The sequence below is a fragment of the Rhincodon typus genome, chromosome 1, assembly GCF_021869965.1.
Source record: "Rhincodon typus isolate 14 chromosome 1, sRhiTyp1.1, whole genome shotgun sequence".
Lineage (NCBI taxonomy): Eukaryota > Metazoa > Chordata > Chondrichthyes > Orectolobiformes > Rhincodontidae > Rhincodon > Rhincodon typus.
This window is the reverse complement of record NC_063332.1, coordinates 167,235,053-167,259,005: the sequence shown is the minus strand read 5'-3', so window position 1 is coordinate 167,259,005 and position 23,953 is coordinate 167,235,053. Positions and strand designations below refer to the sequence as shown.

Genomic DNA, 23,953 nt, shown 5'->3' with positions numbered 1-23,953 from the left:
GGCCCATCAAGTCCACATCGACCCTCCCACCCAGACCCACCCCGTCCCTACAATCCTGCATTTCCCATGGCTAGTCCTCCTAAACCTGTACATCCCTGGACACTATGGGCAATTTAGCATGGCCAATCCACTTAACCTGCACATCTTTGGACTGTGGGAGGAAACCAGAGCACCTGGAGGAAACCCATGCAGACATGGCCCAAACGTTCTGGTTCTCCACTTTTCTGCTAATTGAAACAGTTTCTCCCCATCTATTCTGACTAGATCCCACATGATTTTGAACACTATCAAGTCTCCTGTTAATCTTCTCTTCTCCAACCTACATCTGAAGAAGAGGTTTATCATTCCTTCAGCCAATCTTGCAAATCTTCTCCGCACCCTTCCTAATGCCTTTACATTCTTCCTAAAGTGAACTGACCAGAACTGGACACAGCATCATTTGAGGCTAAACCAGTGTTTTACAGATGTTTTATAAACTTTGGTTGTTAAATGCGCTGTCCAGTGTTGAACTGAATCTTTCAGACAAACACCCCTTCCTGATAAAAGGCCCTACTTTGTGACAACCCATTGGAATTTATCTGCATTGGTAGTTGTTGGTCTGTAGTAACTATGGGATTAGGGGAGTTGAAAGCAGCTCCTGACTGTTGTCCAGTAACCTGTACTGGGCGAGTATCTGTGGGGTGTGGGATACCATAAGGCTGTGATGCTCCCTATTGTCAACATCTGCTGACACTCACTGGCCAGGCTCCCAGTATAAAGTGTCAGCAGTTGGCTGCAATAGCTGGGCAGCGAAGTTGAAGATAGACAGAAAGTACTTGAAAGTTAATGGTAGTTTTTTATTTTGGAAACTTATTTACATCAGTGCCAAATCTGAGCAGTCAAGAGGTCTTCCTTTCATCTTCATCGTAACTGATGAAACATGTCCTCTCCATCCCTGAGGAAAGGTGTCGCCTAGAGATGCATTCCAAAGTTAAGGTGAATGCAGAACATCAGTTTTAAATTTGAGTTGTATGGGCTGGAACTGAAGACAGATTCAAAAAGACCAAAGGCGGTTAGGATGTGGGGAATGGATGTGGAAGTAGGACAGTCACACAACAATTGACTAAACTTCAAAAGCACATCCCTGACTGGGAAGAGTTTCCTGAAATCATGGAAGGTGCAATGTGAATGTGTGCCATTTGCATTGCGTGCTGAAATGAAGGAGGGTAGATTTTTGGAGTATTCTGAGGGGCTAAATTAAAGGGACTGAATGGTCGGGTTAATCTTTGTCTTTTGTGGTCATTTGGCATTGAAAAATTGAACGGCCCTCCCCCACCCTACCCCAGCCCACCCACTTAATCCCACACTCACGACGTGGAGACAATAACATAGTTTTAAATCTAACTTTTATACTTTTATAAGAAATGTCAACTGCTCCTCACAATACAACAATCGATTTAAAGTGATCTGGATCACACATCTGACCTCACAATCAGCATTGCACAGTGCCTGCTAGCCAGATATTTTGTTATGAATCTAAATCCGCTTTAAATTCTGGGAAGATAAGCACGTTGACTTTTATTTTAATTTCTGCGTTATGTGTACAAGATTAAAATGTTTTCGTTTAAAACACACAGCAGCAGAGAGTTTGTGAGGTGGAAAGGGAAAATGAAACAGGTTCTAAAGTGTGTAGTTTTAATCGTAGGGAGTGTTTGTAGGAGGGGCTCCTGTGCAGACTGGCCTGTGGGTGGAGCCTGTATATTGGGTTTTAATCCGGAGTTTCGCTGTTCACTATAGGCAGACCTGTCCCAGCGCAGGGGCCTCTGTGGTCCCACCAGTGGTAGGGGGCTGGTCAAGGCGTCCTCACTCTTCTTCTCTCCTCTCACTTTCAGGTGTTTTGGGGGGAATTATAACGGCACCGTTCCACTCTACCGGGGAGTGGGGTACTGTCTTGTTAAGAGTGGCACGGATTTCACATTCTCAACCCCGGGATTTAAGTGAGAAGCAGCTCGGAAGATCAGGTATACTCGGGACGGTTCAGGAGTATAGTTCAGAGGGATTCTGAGCGAGTGTGTTTATTCCTGTATTTGTTCCTCTCTAGCTCTAAAGGCATTTATCTGTGATTACTGAATGATACCGGCCCTGACCAGCCCTTTTCGTACAAACCAGTTAGTCACTGGCGTTAAACATCGAGTTCGAGGTCCTGGGTAAGAACACAGTGTTTCTTGTACATATTCTTGGTGCCTACGTGCTGAGCTCCAACTAACCTTTGCTCCCCATTATTGACCAGGTTTATTGCTGAGGCCAACGTGGATTTAGGAGCAACGTTTGATTCTGTTTCCGAATAGTGTGCTGTACACCTGATGAGTTAGATAAGGAATATGAGCCGAGAGTTGGGAACCTACAGGCCGAGCAGCTCAAAGAGAGTTGATAAAGCCACTCGAGTTTCATGAGGTTCCAATTCTCTGCAAAATGAGAATAAGCACACTGATTTTTATTCTTCATAATCTGTAGACAATCTGTGTATGTTTTATTTCTCTCGATTAGGCAGTTTGTAGACAAGCTGGACCTTATGGTCTGAGCTGAAGGAATGCACCACTGCTTGAGGTGTTACCTTTTCCATGAGCTGTCTATTCAAAGCTCTCAAGACCCTACTGTTTTTTAAATTCATTCATGGAATGCAGGTGGCTCTGGCCAGACCAGCATTTATTGCCCATGCCTAATTGCCCAGAGGACAGTTGAGAGAGTCAACACATTGCTGTGGGTCTGGAGTCACATATAGGCCAGATCAGGTAAGAATGGCAGATTACCTTCCGTGAAAGACATTAGTGAACCAGATGGTTTTTCCCTGACAAACAACAATGGTTTCATGGTCATCATTAGACCCTTAATTCCAGATTATTTATTGAATTTAAATTCCACCTTCTGCCATTGCAGGACTTGAACATTAGCTGAGTTTCTGGATTAATAGCCTAACAATAATACCATTAAGCTATCGCATATGGGTGTCTTTTTTGTAGACATGTGTCCCAGGTCTCTGTGAGAGAAGGGATAATGTCCAAGTACGTACTTAATCCCTAATGAAATTTCACTGAGTGTGCTTGCTGTGCTGTGAGATCATGTGCAAAGTCCTTTCAGCACCTTCCAAACCCACGACCATTCCATCTAGAAGGTCAAGGGCAGCAGATTTGTGGGAACACCACTACCTGCATATTCCCCTCCAAGCTACTCACCATCCTGACTTGGAAATATATCATTGTTCCTTTACGGTCGCTGGGTCAAAATCCTGGAACTCCCTCCCTAAGGACATTGAGGTAAGACTTGCATCAGAGGGACTTGAGTGGAAGGAAGAAGGAAGCTCACCACCACCTTCTCAAGGACAATTAGGGACAGCAATAAATGCTGGGCTCAGCCAGTGATGCCCACATCCCACGAGAGAATTTAAAAAAATGACCTTGTTGGATTTTTCTCCATTACAGCAGTAACTATATTTCAAAAGTTTTTCCTTAGCTGTGAATTGTTTTGGGCTGTGGAGGTCATACAAGGTGCTGTATGATTGCACGTTCTTTGCTCTTAAAGCTACAATTCCCGATGTGGTGTGTAATAGAGTTAAGTGTATGAAGGAGCAGGGGGTAACGTGCCACCAGTGGATTTTTGGTTAAATACATGAATGGGGTTGGGAATTACTTTATTGTTGAAAGCAAACAAGCAATTTTTTAAACAAAAGTATGTTAGATATTGGCTATTTTAGTACTAATGTAGGTTTGAAGTTTTGCACCAGATAAATCACTTAGCTGCCCAAAAGAGTGCCTTTAAAAAGTGAATGTGCTCAGAAAGATATTACATGTAAAATTGTGACCTAAATTCCCCAAGGCTGGAGCAATAGCAAATCTGGTCTGTCCAGTTTTTGCTTTACTGTTAGGCTGCACTGTGATTCTGTTCCTGGTTATTATACCTCCCATTCCCACCAAAGTAGTTTGAGAATTCCTGGTCAGAAAGATACCCCTCATTAGTTTATGCAGGTGGGCTTACTGCTCGTTGTGCTAGTGCACTTACAAGATGTCTTTGGGGATTTTTTTTTTTACAGATGTGGCTGAGTTGCAGTCCAAAAAGTTCCCCACCAATACTCATTGCAGCACATATGGCTGGAGCTGTTCCAAATTAGCTAGTGAGCCAGGTGGCTCATGAAATACTGTAAGCTGATCTCTGTCAGTTAAACATCTTGTCCATTGTTTCTTTATGCCTCATTTATTGGAAACTATTAAAAGGTACTGTGACCTTTTTTTTTTGTGACTGGCTGCCCAGTTCAGCAAATGTGATAGTGCAGATATTGACAATTCATCTCCTCACCAGTTTAATTTGCATTTTTTAAGCCACATTGTGACCATACAAACAAAATAGGTGCGCAATTGAAAATGCTGTGCACTTTGGAAGTCTCACTTGACTTGAGAGCAAACTGACGATATGATTCTGCGTGTACTCTCAACCACAATGTTCGAAAGGGCATCACAATGAGTGACTTGCAACTTTTTAGTTTCTGCCATAACTATAAGCACGCAATTATAAGTGAAGGGATAATGCTCAAATAGAGATGGTCAAAAATCACGCAACACCACATTATAGCCCAACAGGTTTATTTGAAAACACTAGGTTTCAGAGCATTGCTCCTTCCTTGGGTGTAATGAAAGAGGAGGTATCAACAGAATTTATAAGTAAAAGATCAAAGGAGCATACAACTGATGTGAATGTATTGAATAAACCTAAAATGGCTAGCTGATTCCCTCCTGTTAAATCTTTAATCTGTCACAAAGGGGATGCAGGTTTCGATTGATTAAAATGCAGATCGCAGAATTTCTTTCAAGTCACTGCCCTGAGATAATGAAACGTTTTAATTAGTGTGTACAACAAGTGACATCTCAAGTCAGACAATGCATTTTACGTGTGAGTCTAACAGTAAAGCAACAACTGTCTGTGTTTTAACCTGGAATCAGACTGGTTTTATTTCCAAGCAGGAATTTATAAAATGCCTATTGACTGACTGTGTCTACAAATTGTGTGCTTTTTGAACAAAATAGAGAATGTGTCTGCAAATGAAAATTCACCCCATAGGGGTGTGTGTGAGTGAGTGATGCGGTGGGGTCACCTGTAGTGGGATGTGAACCCAAGATCATGATTGAGGCCATCCCAATGGGTACTGAATGTGGCTATCAGCCTCTGCTTGGTGATCATGCGTTGTTGTGTATCCCAATGTCTGCCTTGGGGAACATTCACCTGAAGCCAAATGCACTTGACTGCTGAAATGTTCCCCCACTCGGAGGGAATACCGCTGTCTGGCAATTGTTGCGCAGTATTCATTTATCCATTGTCACAGCATCAACATGGTTTCACTAATATACCATGCCATGGGGCATCCTTGCCTGCAGTGTATGAGACAGACAATGTTGGCCAAATCACATGAGTATCTGTCATGCACGTAGTGGGTGGTGCTCCCACGAATGGGTACTATCCATGTAGATGATCTGACCTGTCTTGCAGAGGTTGCCATTTACAGGGTTGTATAGTGTTGTGGTTGATATTCTCCTGAAGGCTGGGTAGTTTGCTGCAAACAATGGTCTGTTTAAGTTTTGGCGGTTGTTTGAAGGCAAGAAGTGGAGGCATGGGGAAGATCTTGGTGAGGTGCTCATCGTCATCAATAATATGGTGAAAGCTATGAAGAACATGGCACAGTTTCTCTACTCCAGGGAAGTATTGGATGATGAAGGGTACCCTATCTGTCATATCGCACGTCTGTCTTCTGAGGAAGTCATTACAGTTTTTCGCTGTGGCCCATGAGAACTGATGATCGATGAGTTGAGCATCATATCTTGTTCCCATGAGTGTGTCCTTCAGCACCTTCAAGTATCGGTCGCGTTCCTCCTCATCCGAGTGGATCCTGGGTATATGTAGGGCTTATCCGTAGGGGATGACTGTTTTAATATGTTTAGGGTGGAAGCTGGAGAAGTGCAGCATTGAGAGGTTATCCGTAGGCTTGCATTAGCGTGAGGTACTGAGGTGTCTGTCCTTGATAGAGATGCGTGTGTCCAAGAATGAGATTGATTCTAAAGAATAGTCCATAGTAAGTCTGGTGGGGTAAAATTTATTGACAGCATTACATAGTTGAATAAGTGATTCCTCACTATGAGTCCAAAGGAAGAAAATGTCATCAATGTATCTGATGTATAGTGTTGGTTGGAGGTCCTGCGCAGCAAAGAATACTTGTTTGAACTTGTGCATGAAAACTTTGGCATGTTGGGGAGCAAATCTGGTCCTTTTGGTTGTTCTGTGTGTCTGGATGAAGAACCGGTTGTCGGAGGTAAAGACGTAATGGTCAAGTATAAAGTGAACGAGTTGTAGGATGGCATGTGGAAATTAGCAGTTGGTGGTATTGAGTACTGAGGCTTTTGCAGCGATGCCATCATCGTGGGGGATGCTGGTGTAGAGTGCTGAAACGTCCATTGTGATGAGGAATGTTCCTTGTTTGTGGGTGCTGGGTTTCTAAGAAATCTTTAATGTCATGATAGAAGCCGGAGATTCCTTGCACAATGGGTTTCAAGTTGCCTTCAACAGAGCCAGAGAGGTTCTCACACAGGGTCCCATTGCCTGATATGATGGGATGTTCAGGGGTGTTGGCTTTGTGCAACTGCGGAAGGCGCACACACACCACACCATCCTTTGATATTTTACTTATAATTTCTGTGTCTTGATACCTCCCCTCTCCTTACACCTGAGGAAGGAGCAAAGCTCCGAAACCTAGTGTTTCCAAATAAACCTGTTAGACTATAACCTGGTGTTGTATGATTTTTTTTTTTTTAACCTTGTCCAACACTGGCACCTCCACATCAAATAGAGATGTAAGAGATCGCATGATAGACTCTGCAAAGAGAGAATTCCACTTAGGGCCTTGTGTAAGCTTAAGAGTTTAAATTGTAGATATTTAAGTAAATGGTAATCTTACCAAATTCTTTGACTCTAACAGCCTTTGCTAAGATCACCAGAAATCTGACCTCCAATTTGTCACTGTAATAACAAAATCATTAAGTTCCACAAAGTGAGTGATTAAAAATGATGAATTGTACTCCACCAATGGAGACTGTGCCTTCAGCTGCCTGGGTCCTTGGAGATCTGTCATTCCTCCCTTAAACTTCTCTACTCTCTCCTCCTCCCAAATGATCTTTAAAACCTATCTCTTTGACCAAGGTTTTCCTTTCTAAAATTATCTTACATAGCTCAGTGTCAAATTCTGTTGTAACACTCCTATAAAGTAGCTTATGACATTACACTCCCTTGAAGGCACAAGATAAATGTATATTGTTCATCTATTTTGCATGGAGTTGGCTGATGGAGGAATATTGGCTGAGCTACTGAGCGAATTGGTCTCCTCCTCTTTGAAGTGAAGGGAGAAGAGTGAGTCTAAGACTAGTATTTTAAATACAAATTAGGGCAATGTTGTGGACGTGAAAACTGAGCTAGATGAGGTAAACAAGAAGATAAGGCTAGGTGAAAGATCAGAGAAGTAGTAACAGGCATTTAATGGGATATTTCAGAATACTCATGATAGGTACATAAGGAAGACTTCCAGGGGGAAGACAATCACCTATGGTTAATGAAAGACGTTGAAGAAAACATCAAAGTTAAGAAAAATGCAAATAATTGTGTGAAGGTGAGTGCCAAGTCAGATGAATGGTCAGAATGTAAAGAATGGCAGAGAATGACTAAAATGTTAATCTGGACAAATAAATCAGAATGTGAAAGGAAGCTAGCTAGAAATGTGAAAACTGATAGCAAGAGTTTCTATAGCTATTTGTAAATGAAAAGAGTAAGTAAAGTGAGCATTGGTAGGAATGGGGAGTTAAGAGTAGATAATAAAGAAATGGCTGATGTAATGAATACATACTTTGCCTCTGTCTTCCCAATACAAGATGGAAAAAACCTCCCAGTAAATTGGGGGGGGGTGGTGGTGGTTTTGGGTATAATTGCTAGGGAAGCAGTCCTGAGTGAATTAGTGGCGTTGTGGGTTGACAAATCTCCAGGTCTGAAGGTGGTGGTGGCACGGTTGTTGAATATTTTTAAGGCGGAGGTAAATTCTTCATCGGCGAGATGATCAAAGGTTATTGGGGTGGATAGGACTGGGTCAATCCGAAGACCAGTAGATCAGCCATTATCTTATTGAAGCAAACACAAGGGGCCAAAAAGCCACCTTCTGCTTCTAATTTATATGTATGGATAATGTGTACAATGATGCTTTACATCCCCTTTAATAGGCAGAGTGGACTTCAGTTTATCATTGCGTTTAAGAGAAGGCACATTTGACAATGTAGCACATCGTCACTACTGCACTGAAATGCCAATCTAGTGCCTTGTTCAAGAATGTATCATCTGAGCTATTGCAAAAGAAATCTATCTTTGGTAATTCCACAAATATGAAATACTAAAAATATCCCTGACAGATTTACGTGGGTGTAGGAGCAGTTGGAACAAACTACCTTTTGATTATTGCTGCTTAGCAAAGAAATTTTATGACCCAATTTGGAATTATACCGGCTAGCTGTAAACCACAATGATAGTGTGATACTTTCCTCTTGTCTCCCAACCCCACTGCACTGCTCCATAATTATTAGCTAATCAAACACATTATATGTTGAATATGGAAATGGAATGACTTGTAATTGAATGGGTGACTGACTTAGAGTTTTAAAAAATGATGGTTTAGTAGCAGCTATGTTTTCTGGGAATGTCCTCTTGATTACTTCTCACCTCCCCACAACCATCCCTGTCTTCTATCTGGACTTGTACCGGAGACTTGTTGAAATGTAGTATTGGCTGGGACATAGAGCATTATGCTCCCAGCATTTCAAAGTATCAACTTGGTTTGGTAGCAAAACTCTTGCCTGCAATTGAGCCTCAGTCCAGACTCCAGTAGATAGCCTAGATCGATATGTTCCAGACATACTGAGGGAGAGGTGCTCTGTTAGAAGTTCGGTTATTTAGATTATATGCTTCGCCGTTTGACCTTTTGGGGATTTTAACTATCACATGATGCTATTAGAGCAGAGGAGTTCTCCCTGTGCACTGACCAACAATTAAGTCTGAATCAGCAACTAAAAACAGGTTGTTATTTTCGTTGTGGTTTGTATGAGTTTATTGTGTGCAAATTGATTGCTGAATTTACTGGGTAGAAGGGGTAATTTATGATTCTAATGTACTTAATTGGCTGTTAAAGGTTTACAACATCCTGAGGTGGTAAAAAAACCATAAGAAATAGGAACAGGAATAGGCCGTTTGGCCCCTTGAGCCTGCTGTGCCATTCATTAGGATCATGGCCGATCCGATATTCCTCATGTCTACTTCCAGCTTTCTCCCTGCAGCCCTTGATTTCCCACCGAGACTGTGCCCTATGATGTTCTGTAAGGCCGTGAATTATATAAATGCCACCTTTAGATGTTGCAAAGGTGTTGCAAAGAGTACGCATGCACAAAGGTAACAGTAACAACTGTTTGCTTCTGAAGGTGCCAGCAGACACTACCATCTCTGTTAGCCTCCTCCTACAGCTGACGGTCTGTTGTGGAATGAGGAGTTTCAACGTCAGTGTTGCTGTAACTGCAGGATCACACCAGCCATACCATCCATATTCCAACTATAAGCCACCACCCCTGTGCAATCAGTGAGAAGGGGTTCAAATTCTGCTCCACGGTGAATCTTGGGCAAGAGCCCTGCCATTGAAAGACCAAAGCAGCACGAGGCAATGCGGTGTGTGTAGAATTGGTTGTTGTTTTCTAAAAAGAAATTTAAGTGAAATGGAGGTGGGACAATCTGTGTGTGTGCATGCTCACTGATGTCACTTTGAGCAGAACCGAATGATGTTCTTGGTGTGTCTTTGACTGCATCCTGAAGCCTGTTGGACTGGCTGACATCACAGGCCCTGTCTTTGTACATGCTGGCTGCCATCTTGGCATTTGAAGTCATTGCTTTGGGTGAATAAGAACCAAACTCTGTTTCTTGTGACTGCTGACCTATTTAATACATGTTTAGATTCAGGAGTAACTTAATTGAGGTGCATTTGATTTTCTTCTTGGCTTTTTAAACCACAACAAGTTGCCTTTGTAGATATCTCTAATCAGCACGTTATGGCATACTCTGGAACAGGTCGGATTTAAACTACCACTGTGCCACAGAGTCCTCCTGACTTACATTTATATAGCAGCCATAAGGTGGCAGAATGGAATATTTGCCAATATTGAGAAGCCTGTTCCATGTGCCAATAGCAACATTGACATTACAATGCCGCAACAGTGTTTGCACATGTGCAGACAACATCCGCTGGTCCACCAGGAAGCCTCGTCGCTCTTGCTCCATTCAGAGCTCCAATAAACTCCAATTCTCCTACTCCTCCCTTTTCCCTCACCCCTTAAATGTACAGAGGGTGCAACCCCTGCAGTTCCTCTGGCAATAAATGCAGCCCCAGGCTAAATCCAGAGAGGCTTCACAGGAGCCTTATCAAAGAAAAGTTGATACTGAGTGACATAAAATATCAGATCTCCAAAAGCTTAGTGTCAGAGGAGCTTAATAGACCTTCTTAGAGGAGGGAATGAGATATGCACATGGAAATTTAGGTAGGAATTCAAATATAGAGCCTTGGCCACTGAAGACAAGTTGACCAATTATAAAGTGATTAAAAATTGCGGTGCTCAAGAGATCCAATTTGGAAGAGATATATCTCAGTTCTAGGGTTGGAAGAATAGCAAAGCCATGGAGGGATTTTGAAAACCAGAATGAGTTTTATTTTCATTGCTGTTTCATTGAGGGTGGCACGGTGGCTCAGTGGTTAGGACTGCTGCCTCACAGTGCCGGGGACCCGTGTTTGATTCCAGCCTAGGGTGACTGTCTGTCTGTGTGGCGCCACGTCAGTGTGGATTTCCTCCACAGTCCAAAGATATGCAGGTTCGGTGGATTAGCCATGCTAAATTGTCCCGTACTGTCCAGGAATATGTAGGCAAGATGGATTAGCCATGGTTAATGCAGGCTTATGGGAGTAGGGTGGGGGAGCTGAGACTGGGTGGGATGCTTTTGGACGGTTAGTGCAGACTTGATGGGTCCAATGGCCTCTTTCTGCACTCTAGGGATTCTGTGATTGCTGATCCAGAATCTGACTTACGCCAAATAGACCTGGAGTAATGGACGAACAGGACTAGAAAATTCTGAACATGTTCAAGATACTGTGGGGGCTCACCTGGAGGGCACTCCAGTCCAGCTGTAACAAGAATCTGGATAGGCATTTCAGCAGCAGATGCGCTGAAGCAGGAGCAGAGCTGGATGATGTTGTGGAGGTTGAAATCTGTGATCCCAATCGATATGTGACCAGAGTATTATCTCAGGGTCAACTGTTTATTTTATTTTATTTTTTTTTTTAAAAATTGCCTCGTGTGGGATATGGACATCACTCACAAGGCCAGAATTTGTTGCCCATCCTTTTACTGCCCTTAAATTGAGTGGTTCTGTAGGCCATTTCAAGGGGAGGTTAAGAGTCAACGATATTTCTATGGTCCTGGAGTTACATGTAGGCCTGACTGGGAAAAGATGGCGGATTTTCTTCCCCAAAGATAACCCCATCAAGACGTACCTGACAATGAGTTAGTGACTGAAAGAAGCAGATGGGACACCCTGCTTTACTTATTCATTAGAACTTGATGGTCATTTAACAAACAGTGAGGGGGCTTTTGTGGCACAATGGCAGTGTCCCTACCTCTGGGTGAAGAGGTGTGGGTTCAAGTCCCACTGCCTCCCCAGAGGTGTGTTGTAATAACTTTTTGAACAGGTTGGTTTAAAATACCTAAAACAAACAGTACAGGAAACAGCTGTACTGCAGTGTACCTGATGTGTTATTGTCTCATTGGCAGTTTACCGTAGAGCTTGTGATGTATCATCACTGCATCAAAGTGTGTGACCTGAGGGTATAAAGGTCTCAGTCTGTATCTTAAGTTGTGCCACTTGAGCATATCAGGAAAATAGCTTGTTATTAGCCCAGACACTGAATTGTATTATATAGATGGACCAAGAGATGTAATAACCATCTGGTTAATCTTTCAGCATTATGTAGCCCATATCTGGTTCCTGCATTACAGGGGCTAAGATAACTATTGCTGCATCTGATATAAATACCCTGCTGGAGGCAAAAGGCCACATTGAGGTGGCAGATCACCTTCAAAAGCATCTGTATTTCAAAAAGACAGAATTGTACTGCATTTCTAGTGTTGGCATGACACACATGAAATTACCGCAATTATGGCAAATATGCTGGCAGGGTTTATATATTGCAGAGCATTGACAAATCTGCCAGGGCCCCTGTACTGGTGTGATCAGCAAAGGACTACTTACCAGGCAAACCCTGCCCCTCCCCAGATGGGTGCAGCAGTAAGATGGGAGAATTTGATTTTATCAGTCCCTGTTCCTTGCCAGTTTCTTTCTTTTTAAGAAGAATTTTGACACTGAACTTTGCAAACATGGCACTGCAGTAATAAAATCTAACATTTAAAATGCATTTTGAGGTCCAGCTTTCATACCCCATCTGAGGAAGAGCATATCCAGCCATGCATGCAGTTGTACAACTATGAACTGTCCAGTTGAATGCGACATGGAGTTAGAGTTGAGGAGGCATTGGACAGAGAGAACAGAGGAGGTTTACGTCAGTGGCTCCAGGGATGAAGAAGGTATGAAGATCGATTGGACTGTACTCCTTAGAGTGGAAATCTGATCTTGAATAGTCAAACCAGCAGAGAGTTGGACACAGGAAGTAAGGAGAAAATGTCCTCATTCAAGGTTGAGAATGAAAGGGCATAGTCTAAAGCAATTAGTGAAATAAATGGGAGTAGTTCAAGGAAGAGTTGCTTCCCACAGCAAGTGGTTAAGTGTCTGGACAGTACTGCATGGGGTTGTGATGTAGGCAGTGTTATTTTAAGAAGGAATTAGATGGTTATTTGACAAGGAACAATGTGTGGGAATAGGGTGAGAAGACAGGAATATGGCACTAGATGAAATGCTCATTCAGCAATTCTCATAGGCATGATGGGCCGATTGGACACATTCTGTGACGTTGATTTTTAAAGTGCAGGGCAAGCCACTAGTCATCTGCTTCATGCTGGCATTTCCTTTGTTTTTTTTAACTCATTCATGGGATAAGGGTGTCACTGGCTGGGCCAGCATTTTTCACCCATCCCTAATTGCCCAGAGGGCAGTTAAGAGTCAACCACATTGCTGTTGGTCTGGAGTTGCATGTAGGCCAGACCAGGTAAGGATGGCAGTTTCCCTCCCTAAAGGACATTAGTGAACCAGATGGTTTTTTTCCAACAGCTGACATTAGACTCATGGTTATCATTAGACTCTTCAATTCCAGATTATTTTGTATTGAATTCAAATTCCACCATCTGCCATGGTGGGATTCACACCTGGGTCCCCAGAATATATATCTGGGTCTCTGGACTAACCGTCCAGCAATAATACCACTTGGCCATCGCCTCCCTCACCCAACTTCACAACTCACATCCCAACCTATTTCATCCATCCCTATAGTTATAATTCTATTTCTGTCTCTGTCTAGCTGTGACTCCACCTCTCATTCTGCTGCTCTATTGTTACTCAAAGGTGGCTATGGCAAATTCATTTGAAACATTTTAGATTTAGCCAAATGTTTTAAAGTGTTACTTGATACTTTCTATTGTTCTCTTCTTTTAATTATTAAATATGATCCAACTTTGGTTATTTACAGTGCTGAGGTGTATCTGATGGGACTGGAAGAATTGTCCATTTGAGATGAGATCTTGTAAATCCATCACGGGGTGTAAAGGACATAGTGGAGATAATGGTTATATTGTGGAGAAAACGCCAGTTGTGTGAAACAGCCAATATTTGGTAAACATTTAAATTTTGGGAGTCCTTCCACCAATGCGCATCAGACAAGCATATAATTTATGGCTGAAGATTTGAAGAATCATCAAACTCAACTCCTTTTTGTTTCCCTACTTCCCCATTTCCTCAACATGTGCTTGCAAAACAGTACGGGTAGTGGCATTGTGGCAATGTGGCAATGTCACTAGACAAGTAATCTTAAGACTCTGGCTCTGGAGGGCATGGGTTCAAATCCCACCTTGGCATTTGGTGGAGTTTAACTTAATTCCATAAATTTGGAATTACCAAGATCGTCTTCGTCATGGTGACTATGTCAACTGTCATTGAATGAATGGTGTAAAAATATATTTGGTTCACATATACCCTTTAGGAAAGGAAATCTGCCATCCTTACTTGGCCTGGTCCCCACATGACTCCATAACCACAGCAATGTGGTTAATTCTTAAGCACACTCTGAAATAGCCGAGTAAGCCACTCAGTTCAAGGACCATTTTTGACTAGCTGGCCTTGGCCGTGGAAGAATTAAAAACCCATTTGAAACCTGCATTCATTTTGCTTTTAATCAACCTGTTCAGAAAGGTAATGACACGCACGTGCAGGTGGGACTTAAACCCTAGGTCTCCTGGCTCGGAAGTAGGGACACCACATCACAGCACAAGACCCCGTGAAAGTTGCATTGACAAAATGGAGGTTAATAAATATCAGATGATCCAAATTCAGCAAGTGTTGGAAATTTTCAAATAAAGAAACACGGTAAGTTTTTTCAGTTGGCCTGGTGCCAAAAGCAACTCAGACTTTTTTTTTCAATGTTAGACAAAATTCTGTTGAAGCAGAAATACCATCCTTGAATAGATTGTTTGGTTACAGTATCCATGTTTTTTTCCTTCCTCTTCTAAAGATGTCAAGTGCTGCTGTCTTGTCAGTACCTCACCCACCTGACCATTGTTCAGACAAGGAGTAGGCCATTCAGCCCTTCAAACCTGTACCACCATTCAATATAATCGTGGTTGATCATGCAGTTTCAATATCCCACTCCCGCTTTCTCTCCATACCTCTTGATCCCTTTAGCTGCAAGGACCATGTCTCATTGAGTATTCAAATATGATAGGAATTAGGCTACAGCCTACTGCTGTAGCCTTCCAGCTCCGATCTCTAGAGTTGGAGATACTCAAATGACATCGAGTGCAGAGTCAGTCTGCGTCACTTCTCCACACCCACTCCACAAAATTTAACCATAACAGTGTGGAGCTGGAGCGGGCCAGGCGGCATCAGAGGAGCAAGAAAGTTGACGTTTCGGCTTGGGACCCTTCAGAAACTTAAAGCAAAATTTAAAGTTTTTTTTAAACAACAGGAATTGGACCAGTTAAACATGTGCTTTTTTTTTGTTTGTACATACATACAACTGCATTCAGTTGGAGTTGCCATTCCTAATATAGCTGGCTGTTTGAGTCCATGACATTGTACACTGTGCAGATTTGAGTGGTCAGCAGACTTGTTAAACCAGATTCCTGGGATGAATGGGATGTCCTACAAGAGGAGATTGCACAATGGGCCTGTGGTCTCCAGAGATTAGAATGAGAAGTGATCTCAAGATTCTTAGAGGGCTCAATAGGGTAGAGACTAGTAATTGACTTTTGCCCCTGGCCAGGTCGTCATGTCGGCGTGGAGGGCCGGCCCCTCAGGACGTGATGAGAGAAATCCTTCATTCGGTTGTGAATATGCGGACGTTGTTGCTCTTAAAAGCTGTGGAAATTCAGATGATTAGTATTTCTGATACGAGTTTAATCAAACTTCAACGCACTAAAAGAATCTGGAATGTGGTGATGAAGCTGTGTAGTTCAATACTCTGGTTGTATCTTAATGTAGGAATACGGCAAGGTAAGGGCTGGAGGGTTAATCAGCTATTGGAGCTATTCCAGCATTCGGCCAGATCATGGCTAATACTGCAACTCCGTTTTAACATTCCTTCACTGATATCGTTCCATTTCCTTATCCCCAACCTTATGTTTCTTTTTCAAGTCTGTGCCCTTGAGCTGAAATCTCACATCAGATCCTTTTTTTTTCAAGTTTTTGAAGTGCTGATTAGGTCATCCCTTTAAGGCAAGTTAGTAGAACCTGCCACTGCAGTTTAAGGCCTTTGATCCAAGGTAGTTATCACGTCTCTTGTATGACCCTTGTAAACAGATGAAAGTCCATCACAGAAAGGCACCAGTGGTAAAACTGAATGGGGACTCGGAACAAAGCCCAAGCCCTGTCCTTGGGATGTGGGAATATATTGATCAGCTGCTTAGCAAAATTCTCCTCATTCAATTAAGCTCTTTTTAGATTGTGGCTTGATCTTGCCTGGAGAACAGATTTGATTTATGGATTGTTTTTGGCAGTGGGTAAGCTGGGTGGAGCAAATTGTGGTTAGACCATTTAATAGTTCGTTTTAGTGAGTGACGAATTAATTCCTTCCTGCCTCTTGACTACTCATCTCTCAATCTATTTGTATCCATTGTTTTCCCTCAAAGTACAGTGTGTTTTAAGATTTATTCTACTGTGCATATCCTGCTGAATATTGGTTCATTTTGGGACTTTAGTAGGGTGGGGTGGGGAGTAGACTCTCCTACAATACACCCATGTCTGATTGGATGTTAGCTCAGTATTTAAATCCCTGAGCTTTTTTCTGCTTCATTGCAGTGCAAAAAGATGTTGAGGAAATCATGCCATTGAAAGCAAATTACAGCAGATATGCAATAACAACACAATATGCTGGAGAAACCCATCAGGTTATTTTTAAATTTATTACTGCCCATCCCTCATTGCCCAGAGGGCAGTTAAGAGTCAACTACATCGCTGCAGGTTTGGAGTCACATTGTAGGCCAGACCAGCTAAGGATGGCAGATTTGCTTCCCTGAAGGACATTTGTGAACCAGATTCTGTTTTTTTCAACGGTGATAGTGGTTGTACGGTCGCCATTAGGCTAGCTTTTTCAATTTACAGTTTATTTAATTAAAAAACTAAAATTGAATTTTCACCATCTTCCATGGTGGGATTTGAACCCATGTCCCAAAAACACTTGGATTACTGATCTAGTGATGTGACCATCATGCCACCACCTGCCATTGGCAGTATATGTGGAGAGAGAAATGGTAAACGTTTTGAGTCCGATGAGACTCTTCTTTGGAACTGAGTTCTCCACTGGATATCAACCCGGTGTTAGGCCCAGAGCTCTGAGATCTGTCTAGAATCCTAGAACAGCACAACACAGAAAAAGATCATTGAACCTGTATCAGCTTTTTCAAATAGAAATCCAATTCACCCCTCGTTTCCAATATCCCTGAAAGTTTTTTTTGTTACATATGCATCAGTTCCCCTTTGTTATCTAATGTTATTATCACACTGTTAGACAGTGCAATCCAGATCTTAACTACTTATGGCGTTTTTAAAAAAGCTTTCTCTGTACTGTTGTGTAGTCAGTTAGCCTGTAGATATTAGAGTATATGAGCTTAATACCTGATCTACACTGTATTCACTAGTCATCCAGAACTTTGAACCTCTGCTACACAATCAGATATTGCTGGAGAAACTCAGCAGTTCGGGCAGGATCTGTGGAGAGAAAATGGAGTTAACTTTTTGGGTCCAGTGACCCTTCTGCAGAACTGGTGTGATGCTCTAATGAGGAGTCACCATACTCAAAACTGACTTCTACTCACAGGTGCTGCCAGACCTCCTGAGTTTCTCCAGCGACTTCTGATTTTTGTTAACCTTTCCTCTGTTTAATCTGATATCGAGTCAGTGGTCTAACTGCAGGAGAGTTCTCAAGATGTTAATTTGTGCAAACAGGGCAGAAAGCAAACTTGAATTAGATTGCCATATGTCACCTATCATTATTATTCATCCACCAGAATGAGCCCATCATTTTTTTGTTCTTGCACTCAGTTGCATTTTAAATGATTAGTGTTTTTGCCTCCATTGCTCCCTCTGAGTCCATTCCAGGTATTGTTTGCCTTCTCCACGTGAGAGGTCTGACATCAGTCCTGAATTTGCCTCTTTTTAGAGCAAGCAAAGGACTCTTTGTCCTACTCTCTCGACTTAATCTAAAGCAATTTTCTTAATTGTGATTCCTACCATAAAATGTTAAACTTTTCTCTAAATTTATTGAGTACAGAAAGTAACTGTCTAATCATGTATAGCAGTTGTACTACAACTTTTTAAGAGCTGTGATGTCTGGTACATGTTGCAACTTGTTAGTTTACTTGTGGAGGACTTAACATTTTTCAGGACAATTGAATCGGAGTTGACGACTATAGCTAGTTTCTAGGGTGTTCAAGTGCGATTACTGAACTGTACACAGAAATCTTGAGCTGCCCCAGTGTATCGATCAGTGCAAACTAGGTTTAACTATTGTTTTCATACTTACAAATTTCTGTCTCCTGCTGTTTGCTCCTGTCCCTTTTAACCCTACCCAACCCCTCCAGACTGGGCCATATTCCAACCATAAAAAGATAATAAAGTGTCTTAAAAATCAGTTTTCCAAAAACGCTATGAGGAATGTAGAACTCTCGGAGGAAAAAGCAAAGTAGAGAGAAGAGGTCCAAAATAACTTGGAGGCGAATCAGCTTTTATTTTGATAGAAATCCTAAATAGAAATTGGTGAGCAACAATGATTTTGGGAAACAGAAGGGTGTAATGGATTAAATAAATTTAAAAATCATAAAGGATAAAAAGCTTGCATTTATATAGCACCTTCCATGACCTCCGGTAATAGTCAGTACTCCAGAAGGGCAATGACCGCTTTTGGAAAGTGATTGCACACCAAGTAGTGTCAAGCAAAATAGAAATAAATGACCACATAATCTTGACTGGTTGTGTGAAAAATGTTGAGCAGGAGACTGGGATAACACTCTCCTTTTAATAATGTCATGGGAGTTTTTGTGCCTAACTTGTTCACATGGTGTGGGCGCCACTGGCTAGGATGACATTTATTGTCCATTCCTTCAGAAGGTGCTGGTAAACTGCTGAATTCCCTAGAACTTGGGTAAGCCCCATAGAGCTGTTCAGCAACGAGTTCAAGGGTTTTGACCCAGTGACCATGAAAGAACAATGATATAGTTCTAAGTTAGTGATACAGTTTCAGGTGCATCTTAGAAATCCTTCCTCTCTCGTAGCACGTTTCATGGCAATGTGTATCACATGGGCCTTGTATCCAGGTAAAAATGCTGATGAGCTGAGACACCAACTCCATTCTGTGTTCAGATGAACTGGACAGTGTAAACCTGACATTCTTGACACTTCGTATAATTTTGGAGACTAACAGTCTAATCACTGGAAGAACATATGCTGCTGCATTGGCTCCAAATATGAATACCTTGCGCTTCCTCCCCAACAAAACATTGAGCTTTTGTTTAATCTTTAACAGCTATGGCAGCCTGACTCGTTGTTTGGACTTCAGGACAGGTCACATGATGCCTTTCATTTTACCCCAAAATTAAAGAGCATCCCAAAACATCTAAATCGAATCTCATTTGTAAAACCTTGAACCTCAATTTGTTTTGCAGCAGTTTTGAGGTATTGGTACTGAATCTGAGATTCATGTTTTTTTTCATAGCTAGATATTTGCCTTGCTTAATAGCCTTATGTTCACAATCCAGGATGTTGTTGTATACATGTTTGGCTTCAGCCCAACCCAATTGTGTAACATGGTATTTAACTACATTAAACAACTCTGCCAGACATAAAACCTTTCCTTCATTGCATGTAATCTGCTGTAATCCATTTTTCTTATTTATGTGCCTGACATCTGTGCAAATCTTTACAATCCACAAACTTGCAGACAATGTACAACTCCAAGCCTTGGCAGACTCCAAGGAAGTGTTACCCAGGCAGTTGCTACCATTAGTAGCAACCATCTGTGAACAGGAATGCTACTAACTCCTTCTGCAACTCCAAATCTGCACTCGCAGGGTAGGGGTGTCAGAAATAGAGGGCATAGGTCTAAGGTGAGAGAAGAAAGATTTAAAAAGGACCTGAGGGGCAATGTTTTCACGCAGAGGGTGGTGCATATATGGAACAGCTGCCAAGGGAAGTAGTGGAGGCTGGTACAATTACAACATTTAAAAGGCATCTGGACAGGTATATGAATAGGAAGGGCTTAGAGGGATATGGGCCAAATGCTGGCAAATGGGACTAGATCAGTTTAGGATATCTGGTCAGTATGTACTGCTTGGACCGAAGGGTTTGTTTCCGTGCTGTAAACTCTATGATTGAAGTACCTATTGTGTGAAATCTGCAAAAAGTCTTTTGAAAATTGGAATAACCATTGTGAACTTGTGCCCAATAACCAAGTCACTTATTCAAAAAGTTAAAAAAGGTTTATGGGATGTGGGCAGATTCAACAAAAGCCACGTTGAATACTTTTTAAGTCATGCTTTCTTAGCTCAGGGGATTATGCATACTTTCTATGATGACTCCTTTATAGTGATTTGCCTTCAACTGAATTCAGATTAATGGGTCTCTAACTTTTCAGTTCTGACTTGTTGCTCTGTTTTGAATATTAACATAACCACTACAGTCAGGGAAATCTGGAACACTAATTCCCCTCCAACTCTAAAACCTGTGGATGCTGGTTCAAATAAAATTTAAAAACTCTGGTTGAGAGAGTTTGTTAGGTAAGGCTATCGAAGGTTATGAAACCAAAGCAATAAGGTTGGAACTGAGATACAACTGATCAAGTCAAGATCCAATTGATGGTGAAACGGGCTCAAGGTATTGAATAGCTACTCCTGTCTGATGTTATAACACTCTCTCCAGTCCATGAAGTAGTCTGAAGCCTTAGAAAGCTACTTACAAATATGAGCAAGGGGCAGTTAGGCTACAGCCCTCATTTTTTTGAGTAATCTCAGTTAAATACTGTTAAAATCAGAAAACCAATTTGATTTGTAAGCCCTTACTTTATCCGGGACTATATCTGCATCTTCTTACATCTTCTGTTCAGTATGTAATGTGGTTTCGTGGTTAGCACTGCTGCCTCACAGTGCCAGGGACCCAGGTTCAGTTCCAGCCTTGAGCAATTGTCTGTATGGAGTTTGCACGTTCTGCGTGGGTATCTTCCTGGTGCTCTGGTTTCCTCCCACAGTCCAAAGATGTGCAGGCTGGGTGGATTGGCCGTGCTAAATTGCCCCATAGTGTCCAGGGATGTGCAGGCTAGGTGGATTAGCTGTGATGAATGTGGGCTTGTGCGGATAGGACGGGGAGCTGTGTGGGATACTTTTCGAAGGGTTGGTGTAGACTCAATTGGCCTCTTTCTGCACTTTAGGAATTCTCAAGGTAAACTAGTTGATGTTGGGAAAGGGTAAACATTCAGGGCCAGATTGAATACTTGGGTGGAGAGATGTAGTTGAAGTCAGCAGTTATCAAAAGATGACTAGTAATATCATAGGAAGTGATGTCAGATCATATGAAATTGCATTGAAGGATTTACTCCATGATTGTCATAGCAGAATCTTTTCCTGTTGTGTATATGCTTAATGAATAGTTCTGGATCACAAGCAGCCTCCAGTACACAGTGAAGAAGTTGTTAAGTTGCCAGTAGTGAAGAATAACTCAGTCACTTAGAATCTCTATAAATCTTGGGAGCCAAACTGAATGTGCCCTCAACGATGCATAAATGGGCCTATCCAGTCGGTAATAGCTCTTTTGCTTCCTAACAATGGAAAATTGGGCTTCTTGTTACCACCCCAACAGCCCATTATTTTTCTCTGTTGCCCTTTCAGCTGGTCTGACAGCAGTTTTAGTTGCTCTTTGCTGAGTTCTCTGGCTGACCCTGTGCACATGAAAACTACTTTCTTTAAGTTTGTAAAGCTATCTTCGCTCGAGATTGATTTGTCACTGGACATGACCCATTAGTCAATTAGAATTTGTTTTAGCACCTGCCTCTCTCATTTATAGATAATAATATTGCTTCCTTTTGTATTTTTCATGTTATTTTGAAGTTAATGATTTTATCTTTTGTGTTGAGCATGCTAAGCTACTAGGGTATTTTAATCAACCTGTTTCAGGTTCTTTGTCACTTCTATGATTGTAACCTTCTTGGAATCATCTGGTACTAGGCTGAAAAGTTCAGTAACTTTGCATTCAATAGCAGTTAAACCAATGTTGTCCAGTCATCTCCCTCCGAAAAGTCCAATACTACATCTAGGTTTCCATTTTTAAAAAATGATAATGGTAGGTTAATTATATTAATGTCCATGGCTGAAGGGTTTAGTTTAGTTAAGTACTAAGAGTGTTGTTTGGGATCATATTGCACAGTGGGAGTGTCCCGACAGCGCACACCACAGCAGGCCTGGGTTTAAGTCCCATTTGCTTCAGAGGTGTGCAATAACATCTTGTAAACCCATTGATGAGAAAATATCTAATAGATCATCAATACACCTTTTAAGGGACTGCCACTTTTTATTAAAATTGATTTATCAAAGGAATGTAACAATTCTGACCTTTTGTGACTAGTAGGCACCACAGGGGCTAGAGCACATTATTTCCTCTGAAAACCACAATTTAAATATAATTTTCCTTGGTGATTTTTGTCTCTTGTTACAAGATCCTTTTTAAGGGTGTCTTTCCTTGTAATTTGATCCCATTTGATTCAATTCCATTTTATTTGCTTTAATTTGGTTTCATCACATTCTCGAAGTGTAAAGAGAAACTGCTGAAACACTGGCATCATAGAAACAGAGCTGAACTGTGTAATGCTGAATTCTGTAAATAAATTTGTTGTCCAAGTTAAGAGATTTTCCATATTTCATATGATCCATCGTGATACAAAGTAACCTTGGTTTTGTAAAGGTGATTTGTCACCTATATCCTCCCATTTTGACGTGAAGGTCTCTTTTCCTGTCTAACATTCCTTTTATACCAGCAAGGTCATCTAGCACAAAGTTGCCATTTACTTCCCCATTGACGTGGAAGGAAATAAATGTTTGTTATATCTAGAAATCTCATCAACTATCCTGCCTTCAATACTGAATTAATAATTGAATTAAGCAAAGAAGAATAAAAGGAGAGGATCACAGAACAGGCATATGGAATTGGAACTGCTGCTCATGTGAAGAGTACATACCAACGTAGACGAACATGGGTGTGTCAAATACCTCTTTCCATGTTGTAATGTGATATCCAGCAGCAGGTGGTGCTGGATATCACGAGGACAGCTGGAGCAGTCAAATGGACTTTTCAGGAACAAAAACAAAGTTGCTGGAAAAGCTCAGCAGGTCTGGCAGCATCTGTGAAGGAGAAAATAGAGTTAACGTTTTGGGTCCGGTGACCCTTCCTTTTCACTTTGGTGAAAGGATGGCTGATGGGAAGGGGAGGTTAAGCAAAGGATTTCTCAGCCTAGTGTGGCCCACTGGCTTTGTTCCAGGTACAGACTGTAAATAGTTCCTTTCTTTTTTTTAAATCCTTAATTTTCCTTGTGTAATAACCTGATGCCAGTGGAATAAAGAATCCCTGCTTCATGATCTTTGGGGTAATAGGAACTGCCGATGCTGGAGTCTGAGATAACAAGGTGTGGAGCAGGATGAACACAGCTTTTCTGAAAAGGGTCCAGACCCGAAACATCAGCTTTCCTGCTCCTCTGCTGCCTGGCCTGCTGTGTTCATCCAGCACCACACCTTGTTATCTCATGATCTTCAGACCTTCTCTGTGTTCAAATCTCATGTTACAATGCAGTGATTTCTTAACATGTATCCATCCAGAAACCTGTGAGTAAAGCATCAAGGAATCCATGTATCAGTCAGACTTTGGCTTTCAGCTTCCAGCCTAGATTGGGAAAAAGCATGATAAAGGATTCTGAACCTCTTTCCTGGAGTGTAATTCATCAAAGATGCTGTAGCAGCCCTGAAATCTCAGGGTTGGAGACTACATTTGCATTGCGAATGCCACTTTGAGCATTTTTGATACACAGCAGCTCAATGTCAGCAGAAATTCACCCTCTTGCCTAGGAGGAGGTATTGATTATAAGCTTGTCAGTGATAACAACTCTGACAAATGTCAAAGC

General features: G+C 41.7%; 1 protein-coding gene across 3 annotated transcripts in view; it reads left to right on the top strand.

Moving 5' to 3' along the window:
- The first annotated feature begins 1,767 nt into the window (after positions 1-1,767).
- The window catches only part of sgms2a (sphingomyelin synthase 2a), a 62,201-nt gene continuing 40,015 nt past the window's right edge, over positions 1,768-23,953 (top strand). Inside the window, exons 1-2 of one of the 3 annotated variants that reach the window (XM_048596573.1) lie at positions 1,768-2,000; positions 2,081-2,186. In XM_048596573.1, coding sequence (XP_048452530.1) covers positions 2,110-2,186 — 77 coding nt within the window. In that variant the 5' untranslated portion in view covers positions 1,768-2,000; positions 2,081-2,109. Of the gene's footprint in view, positions 2,001-2,077; positions 2,187-23,953 lie in introns of those variants that run through there. The other 2 variants (XM_048596562.1, XM_048596536.1) reach the window with 2 other exon arrangements.